The sequence below is a fragment of the Artemia franciscana genome, chromosome 14, assembly GCF_032884065.1.
Source record: "Artemia franciscana chromosome 14, ASM3288406v1, whole genome shotgun sequence".
NCBI classification, from domain to species: Eukaryota; Metazoa; Arthropoda; class Branchiopoda; order Anostraca; family Artemiidae; genus Artemia; species Artemia franciscana.
Window position 1 is genome coordinate 28415192 of NC_088876.1, and position 21279 is coordinate 28436470.

General features: G+C 35.0%; 1 protein-coding gene across 6 annotated transcripts in view; it reads right to left on the bottom strand.

The window, feature by feature from the left end:
* The window catches only part of LOC136035538 (S phase cyclin A-associated protein in the endoplasmic reticulum-like), a 598516-nt gene that overhangs the window by 60166 nt on the left and 517071 nt on the right, over positions 1 to 21279 (bottom strand). For 5 of the 6 annotated variants that reach the window (XM_065717385.1, XM_065717386.1, XM_065717383.1 and 2 more), the window contains exons 17-19: positions 13586 to 13664; positions 11239 to 11377; positions 457 to 600 (exon numbers count right to left, since the gene is read on the bottom strand). In XM_065717385.1, coding sequence (XP_065573457.1) covers positions 457 to 600; positions 11239 to 11377; positions 13586 to 13664 — 362 coding nt within the window. Of the gene's footprint in view, positions 1 to 456; positions 601 to 743; positions 841 to 11238; positions 11378 to 13585; positions 13665 to 21279 lie in introns of those variants that run through there. The other variant, XM_065717389.1, reaches the window with a different exon arrangement.

Genomic DNA, 21279 nt, shown 5'->3' on the forward strand with positions numbered 1-21279 from the left:
GGGAACTCTTGTATGGGTATGGAAACATGAAACTACAAGTTCTGTCAACACATGTTAAAATAATACATAAATCTACATGATAAAAAGAGCAGCTGCTATTTCAACAACTTTTTGACCTAAAATTAGGGCATACATGTAAAAATTTGCACTTCTTTCTCATTTTACAAAAACCACGTTGGATTTAGATGGCTATGGGTGCAGCTGAGGAGGGAGTGACATTAAAGAGTAGCACCCCCCCCCCAAAAAAAAAAAAAAACTCATTAGCCAATGAAAAATTTTATAAAGCAAATGCAAAGCTATGCCCCGAAAAATACCTAGGGATGCAAATGGAGATAGAAACGATAGAATCGGCATTAAGATTAATAAAAAAAAGGGAGGGCAGAAAAGGAAAAGCGAAATAGGCAGGACTAGAACGACACTTAGACTACTGCATAAGTAAATAGAGAAAATACTCACTGGAACAAACAATCCACAGCTGAGTGCAAACATTGGAAAGAAGCAACGAGCAAAGTGGCTGTGTCCAAATTCCCTTCAAGAGGCGACTGACAACGGGAGCATAAATTAGATATCCAATTCACAAGGCCAGAACATAGTAGATAACTGAAATAAAATAAAACTATTTGTAACCAATTTTACCAAGAGACCAAAAATTGGTAACCAATTTTACCAATTTTTACCAATAGAGTTTACCAAGACTATTTGTAAACTCTTGTAAATCAAAGGAAAATTAGATCTTCACTGCATAAATAATCCTTCAATTAGTTAGTAAACATGGTGATCTGTGAACTTCTCTTTAACTCTTTATAAACGTAGTTTATAAGGCCAGAACATAGTAGATAACTGAAATAAAATTAAAATATATTAATATTTATTTAATGCATCTTGTTACAAAGGGCAACATACTTTTAATCAATGAGTAATGCTGAGTTTGTCATAACCTTCTACGTTTGACGAACACCGTGATTATCAGGTGAAAGAGTGGTACATCTGTACCAATTGGTATACCAGTTTTTATTTACGTTTTTTGCTCCCTACAAGTTCTCACTTGTTTATCATACTAAGAAATTAAAAATAAATCACAAGTCTTGTCTATCTAATCTGTAAGCACTTGTTGTATAAAACTCTAGATCTGATTCAAGGAAGTTGTTTCTAACTGAAACTTACCAAAACAAAAAAAAATTAATAATAATAATAGTAATAAATAAATATACAGTTTTTCACCAAAATGTAAAGCTACCAAAACTTACTTGGTTTTAAATTATAAACTATTGTAATTATATTTCACAAACAATTATAAATATATTTTCATATTACTATTTATTATGTTGATTAAGCAATTGATACTATAATGTTATACTAATTATAATGGTTAGAATTATAGTTATTAATTGTTATAATAATTATAATAATTGTGGGGTAACTATTATATTTATATTATATAATGATAATATAAGTATCATTATAATATATAAACAGATAATATGATAATATATAATATGTAATATTGTAATATATAAATATGATAATATTAGCTAATATATTTAAAGTTATAATTTACTACATTATAACCTAAACAGACAAAAGGCCTATCTACAAATCAAATAACACAATAGAAAATACCTTGAAAATCATTAATTTTTAGGTTATTAATGAGAAAACTTCTTATATTATTAGACTTCGCATTTTATGTTTCTGAGAAGGGGGCAAAATATGATATCTCCAGTCCGCACAAAAAGTATTCCAAGAAGGTTTTGAAAACCTAGGGAAAGGGCAACTCCCCCCTTAATGATGCCCCTGCTAGATTGTACTGATCATCATCCCCAAAAAAACTTGTACCGGTATAAAGGAGTGCTATTAAAACTTCTCCACAGCAGATTTTTAAGAACTTAATATGTACTCATGAACTCATATATACAATATGTACTAATGTACTCAGCACGTTTAATCTGCAAAACGTTTTCTATAAAGTTTATATCCATGGGGGGATGCTGTGGGGTAATGCTTTCATCATTAAGTCTATTATTCCATTGTTCAGAAAGACAAGGTATATCTGTTTAGGATTTATGGGTAGAAGAATCTATTAAAGAATTTAGAATCGATACATAAAAGAAAACATCAAATACATAAAAGAAAATAAATAAGCATACATTAGCATACATTATTACTGCAGCACTGTCACATAAATAATAATAATAATAATAGCCAAAAACAGCAATGAACATTACAAATTCATTCATATTCAAAGAAAAAAACTGAAATAACGTGAGCCAGACTTACAGCAGAAAAAAAAATATGGATGCAAAGGTTTTACAAATCCTTAAAATAGACTACCAGCAGCGTTACCAACGCTTTGTAATAAACTGTACCAGTTTTCTGACTAAAATTGTGCCACAAAATACTAATTTGTACAACCTGAGGAGCATGTTAAAAATTTTCGGTAACCAGAAATTTTTTTTTCGGTAAACTAAAACTTGAACAGATATCCAAGTCAGATAGGAGCAAGAAAAACCAAAATGTACCCAAAAATTTGCATTTTACCAAAGAATTTCCAAATGCACCGCATTGTACCAGGACCTCTAAATTGTACCAACACGGTACAATTGTACTGCGTTGACAACCATGGCTACCAGTTCCTTACAGTGACGATAATGAGGTGATTTTAAATAAGTTCACGCTTCCTGAGAAAACGAAATGTGACAGAACACAATTCAAGTCATCACACTGATTATAAACAAAATAGGTTTTGATTTTCCAAAATATTATGGCGAACACTCCCATCCAACTATATCTTCTGTGCCAACTTTTAACTTGTCCTTTAGTGGAAACTTACTAGAATTTAGTAATTTGGTAAGCCCAACCGCTTCACTTATCAATTATCTTTCAAAGCGTTTGACCATAAAATATTGCCATTTTAGGTCAGAGTGAAAACATAATAAATCAAAGCAAATGCACCTAAGCAACCAAATTTTTTCTCGAAACATTGTAATTAAAAACAAACATATGTTTGAAAACGTATATTGTTTAAAAAAATAAGTTAGTTTTATCATAAGAAAAATGGATTAGCAGCAGCCCTCCTCATATTCAGGGTATATTTTAAGTTTTGCTATTGTTGGACGTTAGTTAAAGTTTTATCTATACTTCCATTAGACAACCATTATCTTTATTTAATCTATTCTTACTAGAATCACAATTTTAATACAAATGTAACTATACTGCAAAATAGAACCACAAAAAATGCTAAAAAATATAAACTAAAAACAGGATATCGCTGTTACATGATTAGTGCAGCATTAAAAAATTGATTATTGAATACAGTCTTCCAAATTGTATACTCGATCTATGATGGTATTTACCATGGAAGCATTGGTATTTATATGTAGATTGGTGCTGATGTTTCCAGCTTCGATGGTTCAAAAGAGAAACTTAAGCTCCTGATATATAAGAATATTCAGTTGGCTTCTTCAGGTCTGCTATGTAACGGCTTCAACTCTCTACAAGGGTTAAATATTCAAAAGAATTCGGAGGTTCAAGGGCCAAATATTCGAAAGAATTCGGAGGTTCAAGGACCAAATATTCGAAAGAATTCTGAGGCTCAAGGACCAAATATTCGAAAGAATTTGGAAGTTAAAGGGCCAAATATTTGAAAGAATTCGGAGGTTCAAGGGCCAAATATTCGAAAGAATTTGGAGATTCAAGAGCCAAATATTTGGAAGAATTCGGAGGTTCAAGGGCCAATTATTCGAAAGAATTCGAAGGTTCAAGGGCCAAATATTCGAAAGAATTCGGAGGCTCAAGGACCAAATATTCGAAAGAGTTCGGAGGTTCAAGGGCCAAATATTTGAAAGAATTCGGAGGTTTAAGGGCCAAATATTCGAAAGAATTCGGAGGCTCAAGCACCAAATATTCGAAAGAATTCGGAGCCTCAAGGACCGAATATTCGAAAGAATTCGGAGGTTCAAGGGCCAAATATTCAAAAGAATTCGGTGGTTCAAAGCAGCTGACCCCTCGGAAGCTGGAAGTTAATTAAATGAAAAACCCAATAAAAATACTGATCGTTCCTAGCAGGGTTGTATCCAGGATTTTTTCGATAGGGTTTTACAAAAGAATTTTTTCTCGGAGAGGGAGGGGGGGTTACAAAAAAACTTTAAAAAGGCACCGAAATTTCTTTCACTTTTGTTACATTTATTACGAGTCGGACAAACATTTCTGGGGGTCAAGCCCTCAACACCCCCCCCCCGATAGAACCTTGCTTCCTAGATATCCATTACTAGTGCACCGTGTATAATTAAAAAAAAATTATATAACGTACGCAGCTTGTCATTATTGATTACGATAAGATAAGATAATATTTATTTTCAAAAGGCAATCACAAGCTCTTTATATGTGCACTAATTCGCTTTATATGTCAGTAAAAGCTAAGAAAAAAAAAATTCAAAACAGTACATTAAGTCAATCACTTAAAATTAAAAGGAATTAAAAAGCAAAATCATCAAAGATAAAGGGCAAATCAGTAAACTTAACAATTAAATTACAAAAACATTGCAGTAAATAAAAAAGAATAAAAACGGCAATAGAGGAAAAGGGGAATTTGGCAAGTACATAATCACGAATTATTATTAAGGTGTTCCAGAATAAAGGGCATAAAACTTTTGCGAAACGTTTCTGTAACAGCATGGATCGGAGAGTAAGTTGGGATAGCTAAGGAGGCTGACCGGGGGAGTCGGAGTCTAATGGGATTGTGAAAATCAGGGAGTAAGTCCTCAGTACGGGGATTGGAAATGACTGATTTAGCGAAAAGCAGGCAAATTTTTTCCCTCCTTTCTTTTAAGGTGGTTATGCGCGCAGCTTTAAGGAGGAAGGAGTATGGAATTTTGCCTTCTTTGTAAATGATCCTGAGCGAACACTTTTGGACCGAATCGATTTTCATTTGAAAGTTGCGGAATTGTTCATTTGATTGATTACGAAGTATGTTTTTTCATGTTCTTTGTTTAACGGACAAACATTTCTGGGGGGGGGGGTCGAACCCTCTACTCCTCCCCAGGTACAGCCTTGCTTCCTAGATATCCATTGCTAGTGTACCGTTTATAATTAAAAATTTTTATATAGTACGCAGCTTGTCATTATTGATTACGAAGCATGTTTTTTCAAGTTCTTTGTTTACCGGACAAACATTTCTGGGGGGGGGGTCAAACCTTCTACCCATCCCCAGGTACAGCCTTGCTTCCTAGATATTTATTGCTAGTGTACCGTTTATAATTAAAATTTTTTATATAAAGTACACAGCTTGTCATTATTGATTACGAAGCATGTTTTCTCATGTTCTTTGTTTACCGCTGTTTACAGTATTTACTTTATAATATTACAGTCAAAAATAGCAACAAGATAGTTATATCAGAGAAAATAATTCCCGCAAGTTTATTTATATCTAAATTAATAGTATAGGAGCTGTAATTCATTAAGTATTCCTGATCTTCCCAGGGGCACGGTAAATACCCCTTGGCGCCCCCATAGGCACTTATATAATGTATGTACATTTTAATGTTTGTCATAGTTAATTTCAGGAGTGTCTAACGCGACAAATATATGTAATAATCCGAGGTACTAAAACAATATACCAAAAAAAACCTATTAACTAGTTCTACCCTTAGGTGCCGAAAACATCAGAAAACTAATTACAGTGATTTTTATGCCAACAAGATGGCAATTGCGACTGTGGAAAGAAACCTACTCAAATAAAAATTCTCATTACCTCTACACTGAATCATTCAACCAAAAGACACCGCAAAAGGAAACCGACCCAACACAATTGGCAAAAAAGGATTATGAATATAGCCTCCTCACCGCATAACTTGAACGATGTTAGCTATAAACTTTGCGATATTCCAATTAATACCAAAATCGATTTATTTTCTTTTGCAATGTAATAATAACTGAACACATCAAACTGAAATAATTATACAGTAAACACAACTATTCTTGGCGGAATAAGAGGTTATTTGATCTTAGGCAATGGGTAAAGAATTCAGTTTTAGTTCGTGAGTGTTACGCCCAGATCATTTTGTAGGATACAAAGATTTTTGTTGAAGCCAAAAGACTGGCTAATTTACATAAATATGTAAATTAGTAACACTTACAAGCACTTGAAAAACGCAACAAGAACAGCTCGTGTTTTGTCCAAACCCCACTAAGAGGGGACAGAGACACAGACGATTTTAGGGGGGAAGAGGGGGCATTTGCCCAAGGCATTAAAACTTGGGGGGGGGGCACAAAATTCCAATAAAAACAATTCTAACGATTATAATCATTTACTAATAAGAAAATTTGTTTTTATGAAATTAAAGTAGAGGATGGGTTATTAATTGAAAATAATAAATAAATCATTAATCAATTAATGAAAATAAATGAATTGAAAAATAATAATTATCAAAATAATAAAATTAAAGGAATTAATAATAATTAAACAATTTAAATAATAAATTACAATATAAGTGACGAGTTAATTAATAAATTGAAAATAGTTTTGTTAATAAATGGGAATTTTGTTAAATTTGGCTGAACAATTTTGTGGGATACAGGGGGCGGGGGGGGGGTAATAAATACCCGGGGTGCGAGAGGCGCCAGAACCGCCGCTGGGCTGACACCAGGAACATAAATTTTAGGCAGACAGACTCCAGTGCCTTGTTTCACTAAATCAAAATTGAAGACCTGTGAAATACGGTAGACCTCTCCGCCCGAAAACAGACAAAACAAGGACAATTTTTTTTCGGTCTTGACTATTTTTGAAACTACTAATCCTGTTGACCGCAAAGATTAGTAAAGTCGTATCTTTTTTATTCCTAAATTCACGGTGCCAGGTATAATCAAATATCTGATTTGCCACTAGTCTATTATCGTGGCTTTTAGATGACTACCGAATCACAGATTATCTATTAGGTTTCCAGACATCTCACTTCTAGCAAAATACACGGACCAACGTGCTCCTCAATTACATTGCCTATCTAACAAAATTCGTCCACCAACGCTATGTCATTGGATATGGTTGGATAACGCTCCACCCGCTCAGTCTCATCGGATATCGTCATCTTTAGGAAACCAATCATCTGAACGGGCGGCTTTTGAGGTTTGCAAAAGATTAAAGTGAAAAATCTGCGTAAGCCTCAAAAAATCTGCGACTGGATCTTCTTTTGAACAAGTCAACAGAGAAACTTTCAGGTATAGCCTGCTCAATTATAATTCATAATTTATTTGAAGTCAACTCCTGATTTGAAATTTTTTGCGCGTCTCCAAGCTCGTCTCTGAAGCCCAAAAGCTCGTTGAATCTGATTTCTGATAAATCTGAATCTGATAAATCCACTCAGACTGATTCTATTGACCAAAAAGGTGAAGATAACCAGAGTTGAGTCTTCAATATTTGTTAAATGACCATTGGCTATTTAAGATTCTTCTGAAATTTCCAGGTTTATCTTCTATGTTTGGAGGTTTGTTTATAATGTGACTGATGTTTATAATCTCCTTTTCAGGGGCGTAATTTGCTATGGGACAGGGGGGCAACTACCCCTTCCAGACCCAAGTTTGATGAACAGCTCTGAACACAATTCTATGACATAAACCAAAACTGATTAAACAAACAAAAGTGAACTCTTTTTCCCAAAATTTCTAGATTTTCAGTTACAGTCAAATTTAACATGAATCCAAAAAGACAAACACAACTGCAATTTTATCCAAACGCATTTGCAAATCAGATGGACACGTGTGGACATAATTTTTCGACACGGCTAAAACCATATGAAAGCTTACCGTATTTGGTATTAATAAACAAATATAATTCAAACTAAAGATCAAAGGTTCCGACAATCCAATTTTTAAGCTGTTTAGACCAAAAGATCAGATTTGAAATGACTCCAAAAGGAAAAACAAAAGCAAAATATCATCAAAATCCATTTATAAGCCAGACGAACAGCTGTGACCACAATTTTCTGACACAAATTAAGACTGAATAAACAAACTGGAAATTTTTTTTTCGGAAATTCCTAGTATTCCGTGAAATTTTTAGCCCAAAAGGTGAAATTTGAATTGACTTCAAAATGAAAAGATTTCTATATTTGCCCCCCCCCCCCCAAAAAAAAAATTGTCTGACTCGTAAAAAGTAACAAAAATACATACAAACCCAATTTGATGATTTTTTTTTATAAAACCCCTTTACAGAAAATTAAACCATCTGAACAAAAATCCTGGATAAGGCGTTGTCACAATTCTTCTAAAATTAAGTTAAACGGCTCTGAACATAATTCTTTGTAATTAATTAAAACTCAATGAAATAAACTAAAAGTAAATTTTGCTGAAATTTCTAGTTTTTGAGCTGACAAGACTAAAGGTTAAATTTGAAATGATTCCAGAAGTGAAAACAACCTAGAAAATCCATCGAAAATCAAATTGGACGGATGTGAACATTATTTTTGGCATAAACTACAACAGAATAAAATGAACCAAACCAAAAATTTTCAAATGCTTGTGTTTTTGCGTCATGTTTTTATGCCAAAAGGTCGATTTTAAATGACTCTCCAAAGAGAATAAACCTCAAGAATACAACAAACTCTTTTGAAAATCAGATCGACAGCTTTGAATATAATTCTTTGACACCTGGAACACAACCGAGCCAATTGTAAACGCGAAAAGGACAGATATTTGATTAATACGGCCAATTTCTCTTCATCTGTCACAGTAGGTTAAAAGCTAATTTTTGAATGAGGAAACAAATTAGCACTACTACCATACACTTAATAGCTACATTCCATTTCTGAAGTATACCCGTCATCTATTTTCAAAAACAAACCTTAAGTAGTTGTAAAAACAGAAAAAAAAATTATTGAGGAGCATATCCCGGCCAAACAAATTTCAGAAAAAAGCAAAAGTTTTGGGCAAAATTAGAATAAAACATTTGTTTCTTCCTTAGGCTTTTCAACCATGATGAAAGAATTTTGGTAGCACTATTTCCCTTTTGTATTCCCATAAGCTAAAAAGTGAGACATTTACCCCATAAAATAAAACAAAAAAGAAACAGAAATATATTGAGAGTCAAATGAGTTACTAAAAGAAAAATGTTCTGAGACTATATTGGCTACACATGACAAACGACAAAAAAGAAGAAGAAGAAGAAGAAGAAAACAAAAAAACAATGAAGAAAAGACTAAGAGTTTTTTTTTTAGCATTGAGAAAGTTTTAGCGGAAGCCTTGTTCGAAATATCTGCCAATATCTGTAATTTTTTTGCTATGTATGTATACATACATGATATACATGAATGCAGACTAAGGTAGACTGACGAACTTATAGACAAAAGGGAAGGTTCTGGATGATAGCTAGCCCAGTTGACACGCTTTGAAAAAAAATATACCGATTTTCTGACTAAAATTGTAGGGTAAGAGATTCATTTGTTCCATCTGAACAGCAGGTTAACAATTTCCCATAACAAAAAGAAAATTTCGATAAACTAAAACTTTAACAGATATCGGTATCATAAAGGAGCAATTAAACTAAAATATACAAGAAAATTTGTGTTGTGACAACAAATTTTCAAATCTACCTTATTAATAATAATAATAATTTGTTTATCATCCAATTTACAAAACAGAGATTAAGCGGAAATTAAGTGGAATAAATACAAAAGAAAAACAGCGAAAGAACAACAAGAAACACAGTTAATCATATACAGAAAAAAAGATGGATAAGGCGATGAAAATACCCTAGCCTATAAGGCGCTTCAATAACTAGCTTGGCACATAATTTTTCGATTATTGTATCAGGACCTCTAAATTGTGTAAGAAACCTTACAATTGTACAACATTGGCAACGCAGGTTCGGTGGAAGAAATTGCTGACGAACCCTTTGTCGTTGAAACGGTCAGCGATGCTGTGGCTTACAAAATTATTTTTAAGGTATGTTAAGATATTAAGGCCAAAATTATGGCCTTAATAACGAGCTAAATAGGCGAGTACATGTGAGTATTGCCATCGACTATTCTAACACGAAAGGATTTCGACCTTAATTCAGTTTTATTGCTAAAACTGAAATTATAGCTCATAAATTTAAATGAATAAATGCCGAATACATTCATATATTTCGATATATTTATGCTGAATTTATTTGCAATTTTATGAATTTATAGCTGACTAATGAGCCGCGTTTATAGCTCAGTATTACAGCTATAACTAGTAGCCTTATGGGTTACCCAAATTCGATGTCAGAAAATAAGAAAATTGAGTTCCACAGCCCACTAGGGAGGAAAAAAAGCAGAATCAGTCCTTTGTATTTATTCACAATCTATTTAGCTATATTGGAGTTTACATTCCCTCCGATAGTGGATTAAAGGAGCCCCGTGATAAATCTTAGAAATTGCAGCCGAAAATACCCTTCTCCTAGCAAAAATCATTACCCCCTCCTCAAGTTCAAACGCATTTGCCTGTATCACGTGTTATGAATAACGAGTGTTTCCCCGCCTATCAGAAATCTTATCCTCAGTTTCCATATATTGTGTTTTGCATAAAACTGCGGAATTAGTTGTTTGCTGACAATCTTTTACCAGCCTTTTTACGGAAAAACACAAATCAGCGTTGAATTTTTTCCAAGCAAGCGTAAAATCGTGGCCAGGAAACTAGTGAATTACTAATTGTCAATAACGGATTGTATTGAAAAATTGACTACTTACGTGAGACTTCGTGGCAATTCGTGGGATTTATCTAATTATTTCAAAGTACTATATACGTATATACGTTTAAAAGCAGCAAATGGACTAAAACTCATCTTATTTTCGTTTCCTCCAATTTTTGTTGTATCTTCCTCCCTGGTACAAGAACAGTGATATGGTAACAAATTTCGGGACTCCATGTTTTCTACAGTAATTTAATGTGTTATCAGAAGTTTTTTTTCTGTGTGTTTGTTTTCTACTCCGCTGTTTCAAGTGGGTCACGAATAAATTATTATTATTATTATTATAAGGTAAGGTTGGTAACAAGTTTTTTACATCATGTCTGCAATTCAAAAAAAAACCTACGTTTTTCTCAACAAATCAAATACGTAGCTCGATTTGCGTTTATCAGAAAATCGCAGAGTGTGGGAGCTAAGAGTCATATTTGAGACTGTAGATAAATCTAAACTCGAGAGAATTTTTAAAAGTGAAATACTTCAAAAGTAAAATAATGCTTCAAAAGTAAAAAGAATATAAAAGTAAATGTAAAAATTACCTAATAAAATCAACTAATTGCTGCTTCAAAAGGTTGGCATCAACCGATTCTTTGACTTCTGTGCTTTTTACTTCTGCAGAACACGGGCTATGCAGAGACACAGTTGAGAGTAAGCCAGAGATCAATGAGAGAATACCACCTAATTAACGAAAAAGATATACTGTAGACATCTATAATTAAAGTCATTCAGTCAAAAAGTATTCACGAGAGCGGTTGAGACTAGTCACTGATTCCCTAGGTAGCAAGTTCAGGCTTGCCACCTACGGAAAAATTCCCGGTACACTGCAACTGTTTTTTAATCCATCATTTAAAACTAAACCCATGCCTAACCAGAACGTAACTGGAGAAACACAGATTCCTGTCACTGATTCCTGTCACTTTAGCCTGGCTTAAATTAGAATTAAAAATGTAAAGCTGGAGCGACAAACATGAAAATAACTCAGAAAACAAGACCAATTAAGGCCAAAAAAGAAAATTTTGACCAATGGAATTCAAAATGGAGAGATATATTTTACGAACACTTATGTCTTAGAAGCGCAAAGGTATCCTCAGCACAAATAAAAAGAAAACAATAAAAAAATTTACAATAAACAATTCAGATTTATACAAAAAACAATAAGTTAAAAACCAAATAACAAGACATAGAAGGCTTAAAAATAAAAGACATTGTCGCCTACTAACGAAAATATCACGGGGGAAAGGGATAAAGGTTTTTTTCTAAAGGAGATACAAAAAACGATCTCCAAAAACGTATTTCCAAAAGCATTATATTTTATACATACAATTGTACACTGTATTGTATACATATAATTGTACTTTGTACATTGTATTGTATATATACAATACAAATGTATTGTATCTCCAAAAATGGAGATACAAATATCTCAAATACATATATTTTTTTTTTGTTTTTTTTTTTTGTAGAAATAAAAACTTTAGCGCCACAAAAATTATAAAATTACCCATTAGAAAAAAAGAAGAAAAACCAATTCTAGGGGCATAAAATTAAAACAGCAAAGAAGGTCTACGATGTCTCCCGGAAACGCTACATGGCGTTAATTATTTCGTTTTTTAATGGGGAACAAATTGAGCTTCATCCTTTGAGTGCCAATTCATTTAAAAATTAAACTCTAACCCCTAGAATATATTTTGTTACTTTTAACCGTTTTCTTATATCTAGCAGCACACCATTAGATAGTAATTAAAATCAAAACTAAAGGTAGAAGCACTCCAATTTGTGTGACCAACTAAATAAGCAAAATTATACGCTTTGAAAGAAGCGGCCTTTGAGTATTTTGAATAGCGGATTGCTGTTTCAGTATTTCAGAATTTCAGTGTGAAAATTTACTGTTCATTTTTATTTCAAATCCCATACTTGGAAAAATAATTTAAAAGTATAATGGACAAAGTGATAAAAATGACTGACAAACAGGTTTAAAAATAGTAGTTCATAGGGCTAAAACTTTATGATAGCTTATATTTAGGGACTTAATTCTTTTTTTTCTAACGGAGAAACAAGGTAAATACAACCGAAATTTCAAAGAAAAAACAAATATCTCCTAAAATTGAGTCCTCCCGTCAATTTTGTAAAATACCTTTTTAATATCTTCCCCCCAAAAAACGAAAAATCACCCACCCTTTAAATCTTTGTGAATTGCCACAGCTACTCTTTCATGTGCCGCCGCTCAAGAAAACGTTAAGAAATATGTTGACTGCTTTTTAACAAAACTATAGTTTTTTTAGTTTTTGGATGATTCGCCGACGCCATCTACTTTGCAGTGATTAATAATAAAAGCAAAATTCTATTAATAGTTTTATCTGCCATAAGTGATTATTAGTTTATACGTTGCTATGACCCTGTAGATTTTTTGCAATATTTCATACTCTTCTATACACCTTTATTTATACTTCTATATATATATAACAATTCATAATTCAATACTATATAGACTTCCTGAATTTTAATATACCAAAAGTCTATGCTTCTACTTCCAAACTTATGTACATACTTATATACTTATACTTAGTATATACTTATACTTCTATATCCATAAAACCATATAAACTTCCAGAATTTCAGTATACCATAAGTCAAACTGTGTTTATCTAGAGCCAATGTTCTGGTTGTGTCACTCAATAACTGGCAGAATACATTAGTAGAACGAAAAAAGAAAGAAAAAAAGCGGAAAAAAACGAACAGCAAAATCACAACTCAATGGTTATATTACGTTTCTATGTAATTGAGGAAAAGGGAAGTAAAAAAGGGAAAAAAGAGACTTAGTAACTTAGAGTGACTATTAGTAAAAGGAAAAAAGAGATAGGAGAATGTATAAAGTAGCTCACTTACAAGATAAACTGTCACTGGGAAGTGTCGTGATAACACACAACTGTGCAGCATAAGTTTGATTGTGATCAACCAATAAGCTCTAAAAAAGAAAGGTATATAAACTAGAAAACCAGAAAACTTTGACACTCAAAGTGGATAAGATAAATTTTGACTCTCTTTTTTGAAACCTTACGAGCTCTGCTCTCTGTTGGGGCATAATATTGTTTGTGTATTTCTTGAGTTGAATAAAAGACAAAGTTGAGTTGAGTTGAAGTTGAAGACCAAGACTGAACAAAACAGGACTGTGAGTACTATTTTTCTTCTTTGGACCAGTCTCAGAAGGGGGAGGGATTCCTGCTCCTTTTTTGGCTGCGTGATTTTGTAAGTGCCTTGAATATATCAATATTATTCTTTTCTCTAGCTGTATAAACAGTTTATACTATAAAATTATAAGCCAAGCCGAGCCATAAACGCAAATTCTTTTCTATCATTTGAAGACCAAGTATCTCAACCCATTAAAAACACCTTATCAATTGTTTCCCTGTGGGCTTACATTCAGTTTCATTTTGCAAAGGTAAAAATAACCGAAGTAGTAAGAGAAATAATTTAACTAAAATAATTTATAGCTAAGTAAAGTAAATTCATGTTATTAACAAGATGAGGTAATTTAGAATTTAAGTAAGGGAATTTTTAAAGGGGTGTCTGACACTACTCATTGTGGAGGCGCAAAAAGACAACCATACATGAAACATTAAACCATTCAACCATACGTGACGCAAAATTGGTTGTTTGTGACAGTGCACTTTGAGAGCGTCTAAATTATTTTTCTAAAAACAACTGCTACTACTCGTTACACCGCCGAATTACCGAAGATCAACATAACTGCACTTGCTACTTTTGTACCTCAATTCGCTTCAGTGATTTCAATTGGAAGAGGGTGTTTGCCACCACCCCCTCCCATATTTCAAAAAATATATTTCTTTGGGTATTCTCATTCAAAATGCCTTTTTTGGTACTTTCATTGAAAAAATTACAAATTTTCCCCCACTCGATTTTGAAAATACATTTTGACCCCACCAAATTTTCATGAATTGACATTCAAAGCCTCATTCTTTACCCCCTCCCATCAAGTCAGAGTTTAATTTCAAGCCCCTTCTTATGATCTTCTCCCATAACCTTCGAGAAAACTCCCCTGTTCACTTGGCCAATAGCCATTGTTCCAAAACAAATTAGCGGGTGATAGTAACTAAAAAGCAGGGCTCGCAAAGATTTTGGTCGAAATAGAAAACGACAGTCACAGTGTTCTATGACTTACCTGTCTGAATCTAAAGAAATTTCTAAGCATTCTGACTCTCAGTATACTAGTCCGAACTTCTTCACACTGCCACTAAATGCCAAATGCCACTAAACTGCCACATACAAACTTTTTTTTTGTGTGTGTGTTTTGTTCCCTGTTTGTTTTGCTCACATGATTGTCCGTTAAAGGAAAGTCAGCGTTGCCAAGACTTTGAGATAAATTGTAACATTTTTCTGACCAAATTGTATCAAAAACATGCCTCGTAGCATAAATATAGCATCCTACAACAGCTCCCATTTCAAAGACGAAATTCTGGAATAAACTGAAAGGCAAGCAAAATTTCTTGTCGCTATTTTCTCGTGCGATGACAGGTTTAAAACTCGGGGTTTTTCCTTTTGAATCATATCGACAAATTTTCTTTTTTTGCTTAAATCCCTAAGAGGTGGCTTGAGGAGTTTCAAAAATTTGAAAAAAAATATAACTTGCCCGAGCAAATGCAGCCAAAATGTCCCGAAACATTCCAGAAATTTTGGATTGCTTCAAGGAATGTATAAGTTTCTTGCATTGTATCAGGACCTCTGAATTGTATCAAAAACAGAATAATAACAATACCGTGAAACACCGCTAGTCTTTTTAAACAGCGTTTCAATTAAATATTTAATGATCACACTGCTGCACACAACTCTGAGACGCATCCTGTAGCGTCGTCTTAATTTCCTTTAAAATAGGGCTAGGAAACGAACAGCTAATTGATTGGAAAACTTTGAGGATTAGCAGGGTCTTTACGGCATATCTTTTGACTGGGTGATCCACAAAAAACATCATTTTCGCCTGCTGAATAATGGTCTGCGTAGCACAGGTACCAATCTCCTGATTCTCCACGTTTGGCCAGGAGTGCAATGCGTGGTTTGGGGTAAACCATCGGAAACTTGGGTTTCCCCCAGATTTCTCCATGTACCCATTTGGAACTGGGTCGACTTTTGGCTGAGCTTACAGTCACACCACCGACACCCATTCCAAAACAAATAACCAGCAACACCAAGACTCGAACCCTGGTCATCAAGAACGAAAATTTTCAAATTTAGCGCGCTAACCACTCTGCTAGAATGGCTATGACCTGCAATAGTGGCATTCAAAGTTAGCCAAATCAGAAAAAGCAAAAAATTTCAAGAGAGTCTCAGCCAGCAAGGATCGTTCTTATCTCGCGAAAATACATAATAGTCTCAGTAGTCAGCCTTTTCCTTTTCTCCCCTAAGCCTTAAACCCTAGCCTTTCAATAAAATTCCCAGGATGAATCAGAGACAAATCAATAGCGCCCCTTGGTAAAGAGTCATGTGTCTCATGTATTTTTTTTCGACCACCTTATATAAAAGTTGTGGCCATGAAACCTTAAAAGAGGGCTCATTCAATCGAAAATTACGAGCGTTAGAGCCCTCTTTGAGTGCCAAAAACAAATGGAAGGCCAGCCATAATTATGCCATTTTGGCTTTCATGCACCCTCGCCCCTAACGCCTTATAGTAGAGAAGCATAATTAATTAATAATTATGCTTCTGTGGTAGATGACCACATTAGCACAGTTGCGACAAAACTACCTAGCGGTATTCCACAAGGCAGCGTCATCGGACCCCTGCTCTTCAATCTTTTTGCAAGTGACCTGCCTGACAATATTAACTCAGGTATCTCACTCTATGCTGACGATACATAACGTTTTAGACCTATCAAATGCCCAAATGATATTCAAGAAATACAGACCAACTTGAAAAAGATGGCCGATTGGATGAGGACGTAGGAAATGGAGGTTAACACAAAAAAGGGCTCTCATCTCTGCCTTGGAGCATAGAACTTCAAGTCAATCTATAGCTTTAACCACAGTCTAATACCAAAAACATTTTCTGAGCGGGACATCGGAGTAATAAAAGACAAGCTAAAATCCATCAACCACTACGAATCCATCGTGAGCAAAGCTTCGACAGCAGTTGGACTTAGTCGTAGAAACTTCATCCTAAACGATCCTCAGCTTTTCTCATCTCTATTCAAGTCTCTTGTTCGGCCTATCATTGAATATGGTCGCACGACAAATAAGACCCCATTTTCAAAAAGACATTGATGCGCTTGAGAATATTCAGCAAAGAGCAACAAAATCTGTATCAGAGCTAAGAGTCCTTTCCTACTGTTAACGATTAGAAAAGCTGTCACTTCGTTCCATCTCCTATAGACACCTCCGAGGTGATCTTATTGAAACTTTCAAGCTAGGTCACACGTAATAAAATAACATTGAACCCGAGGAAATACTCTTCTTCAACACAAGCAATATGCAACGATAATTCTTTGAGCTAAAACAAATCAATTTCAATAAAGAAGTTGGAAGGTGGGCCTTCTCACACTGACTAGTCAAGGAAAAGAACAACCTCCCCCAAGAAGTGGTTATGACTGACTGTCAGCTCTTTAAAGAATAGCATTGATAAAATTTTAGTGAAGTAAATTTTTATAGAGGTGAAAGCCTTTTTTTGCAGTATATTATTATTATTTTAACTCCACAAATCTCAGAGTGAACACCCTACATTGTGTAAATTGCCTTTTGTTAGGTTATAATAAAAAAGCAGATGTGTTTGATCCGATGAGTTTAGGGGTCTTAGGAATTGCTTGCTAGGGGAAAATGCCACATAGTTTCCCATTGAAACGACACGCGTGCCTAAGCAAGTCAGATTTTCGTAGTATCCTCATAAGCTTTCGAATATGTTATTTACAATGGCTGGACAATTTCTTGCAGATTGAAGCTGAAAGTTTAATATAGTGCGAGGGGGGGGGGCAACTAAACTTCGAATTTTTTTTTGGAGGACCGAAGGGCTAAAAACGTTTTGGCTCCGACTCACCTAAGCACGTTTGGAATGCAACGCGTACCCCTTCCCACGAAGTACTAATTCCTTTTAAAAACTTTTTTATGACCTCTTCTCATCTTATTGAGGGTCGACCTGTTTTTTGTTTGGCCTAAGACTTGACTTACTTGACTTAATACTCCTGCCGAAATGCTTTCGGCGTTAAGAGTGATGCTACATGGAGCCACCATTTAGACCAGTCTCTTGCAAGGATGTGGACGTCCTCCTGAATATTTTCCATAACTAAGAGGGGTGGCCATAAAGCACAATCTTTGGCAATCTACCATCATTCATCTACTAAACGTGAGCTACCCATCTCAACCCTTTGTTTTCATTATAGCCCTAAACAGCGGTATCAATCACACTTTCCGTACAACTTATTGTTTGATATACAGTCAGCCAAACAAGTATCTTAAGAAATTCCTAGATAATTCCTCGAAAAAAAAAACATTTAAGACAACTTCCTCAGCCTTTTGAAGCGCCCACATTTCAAACTCATACTGGGCCCCTATCATTACTGTGGCTTCCAATATTCTACCAACAGAGTACGAGTAACTTAAAAGAACGAGAACTGGGAATGTCAAAAAAAAACCACTAGCACCGTAAAGCGTTCGTCTTTTCTTGACATTTTCTTTTATGTATAATCTATATATATAAAAATAAGTTGTCTGTCTGTCTGTTGATCTGTGGATCAGGTGACGTCATGTTTCGGCTGACGTCATGAAATTAGTTGCCGTCATTTTTGCTTTGAAGGTGACGTCATTCAAGTTATATAAGACATATGTTCGCGTAGAAATCTATTAATGTTTAAGTTTACAATGACTGATGAAGATGCTCAAAGAGTCTATGCCAAAAAACTTGCTGCTGACTACCAGAGCAACGCGAAAGCAGACTTAATGCTAAAAGAGAAAGTGAAAAAAGAAGGCGTGCCGAGGAATCAAAAGACCAGCAGGGAAACAGGCTTGAGGCTGCATGCCGAGGAACTACCAGAGCAACGCAGAAGCAGACTTGCTGCTAAAAGAGAAAGTGAAAAAAGAAGGCGTGCCGAGGAATCAAAAGACCAGCAGGGAAACAGGCTTGAGGCTGATAGAGAAAGAAAGAACAGAAAGCATGCCGAGGAACTACCAGAGCAACGCAGAAGCAGACTTGCTGCTAAAAGAGAATGTGAAAAAAGAAGGCGTGCCGAGGAATTACAAGAACAGCAAGAAATCAGGCTTGCTGCTGATAGAGAAAGTAAGAAAAGAAAGCGTGCCGAGGAATCACAAGAACAGCAAGAAATCAGGCTTGCTGCTGATAGAGAAAGTAAGAAAAGAAAGCGTGCCGAGGAATTACAAGAACAGCAAGAAATCAGGCTTGCTGCTGATAGAGAAAGTAAGAAAAGAAAGCGTGCCGAGGAATCAGAGCAATCTGAAAGTTATCGCCTGGCATTCAGGTACAACCCAGTCGATGATTATAGCTTGAGTAGATGTGTTCAAATCGGGACAATGTCTAAAATTTGTCCCTATTGCAAGGCCTTGAAATTCAATGGTGAAACAATGGGAATGTGTTGCGCCTCAGGAAAAGTTAAACTTCCTCTATTGGCTGCACCACCAGAGCCATTGAAGACTTTCCTTACTGGAACTACGTCAGAATCTAAGCGTTTTTTGTCAAAAATCAGACAATACAACTCATGTTTCCAAATGACGTCGTTTGGAGCCCAAATCGAAAATCCAGATCAATTTATGTCTACTTTCAAAGTAAAAGGGCAAATTTATCATAAAGCAGGGTCCCTTCTACCATTCTCAGGCGAGAATCATAAATTTTTACAATTGTACTTCATCAGTGATAGAAATTCTGAATTGAATGCACGTTGCGAAATTTCTCCCAACGTTGAAAGGACAATCGTTTCCCAATTGCAACATCTTTTCCACGAAAATAATAATTTAGTGCGTCTGTTCAAAACAGCCATCGATTTGATGCCTACTGATACTCATAAAATTGTTATTTCCGCTGACAAAACGCCTCCTGGCCAACATGTGCGTAGATACAATGCTCCGACTATCGACGAAGTGGCAATCGTTATGGTCGGTGATCAGTTTTTACCTCGAGATATTATTCTACATAAGCGAAACGCTCAGTTGTTAAGAATTGCTGAAACTCATCGATGCTACGATGCCCTACAATATCCTATCATTTTTTGGGATGGAGCCGACGGCTATCACTTTAATATTAAATTGATGAATCCAGCCACTAACAAAGAAATGAATAAGAAATGCAGTGCAATGCATTATTATTCCTATAGACTAATGATTCGGCAGGATGAAGAAAATTATATTTTAAAATGCCGTGAATTGTTTCACCAATTTGTCGTGGATATGTATGCTAAAATTGAATCAGAACGTTTGCTATATATCCGCCTGAATCAGACCAAGCTCCGCTCGGAACAATACATTCATTTGCGAGATGCAGTTATAAATGACGACTTGCCGTAAAAAAAAAACAATGGAAAACCTAATAGATGCCACAATCTTGACAGGGCCTTATGAGGGTGAGGCTGTTCTTATTCCTCGCATTCCCATGATTCCAACGGATCTGCTTTTTCAATTTAAAAGATTGCAATTCCCAATTCGATTAGCATTTGCAACCACCATCAACAAAGCTCAAGGGCAATCACTAGAAAAATGCGGTATAGATCTTAATACAGATTGCTTTACCAATGTACAATTGTATGTTGCATCTTTGAGGGTCGGTAAACCTGACAATCTATTTATACGCACAGACAATGGGACAGCGAAGACTGTTGTATATTCACAAGTTTTACGTAGTTAATTTGTATTGTATCTATCTATCTATATAAAAACGAGTTGTGTGTATGCATGTTTGTTTGTTTGTAAAAAGAGCGTTTGCATATGACGTCATTATTAGTACATACGGCTTTGTATATGGACAGACAATGGGAAAGCCAAGAATGTTGTATATTCGCAATTTTTACGTAGTTTGAAACACATATATAAATCTATCTATATTCACAGGTGGGACACAGGGACACAACTACAATGGCGCGTAACGACTTACGCGCAAGGGGGGGCTTGGGGGGGGCGCGAAGCGCCCCACCAACTAGGTGTTGGGGTGGCGCGAAGCGCCACCCCAACAGCTAGTAATAAATAAGAACTAGTATGACAAGCATAATTGGCTAACTAACTAGTGTAGTTAGCCAACTAGTGTACTACAGTAGCCAACTGGCACACACAGTGACCAATTTGGTAGTTTTATCAATTTGTTCAATAAAGATACCAAGAAAGTGTTTTTGAAAATGTAGAGGGCAAATGCCCTCTCCCCCGATTGACGCTAATGGCGGCAAGAATGTAGTTAGTCAACTAGGTACTACAGTAACTAGTGTAGTAATCAGTGTCTGATCTCAGTTTCCGAAAAAAAAAAATATAATTACGAAAAGAAATTCAAGAAACACCAAATTTAAATTAAAATATAATTACGAAAAGAAATTCAAGAAACACCTAAATTTAGATGACGTTAGTGACTTTTTTGTCGACACTAGTGCAAA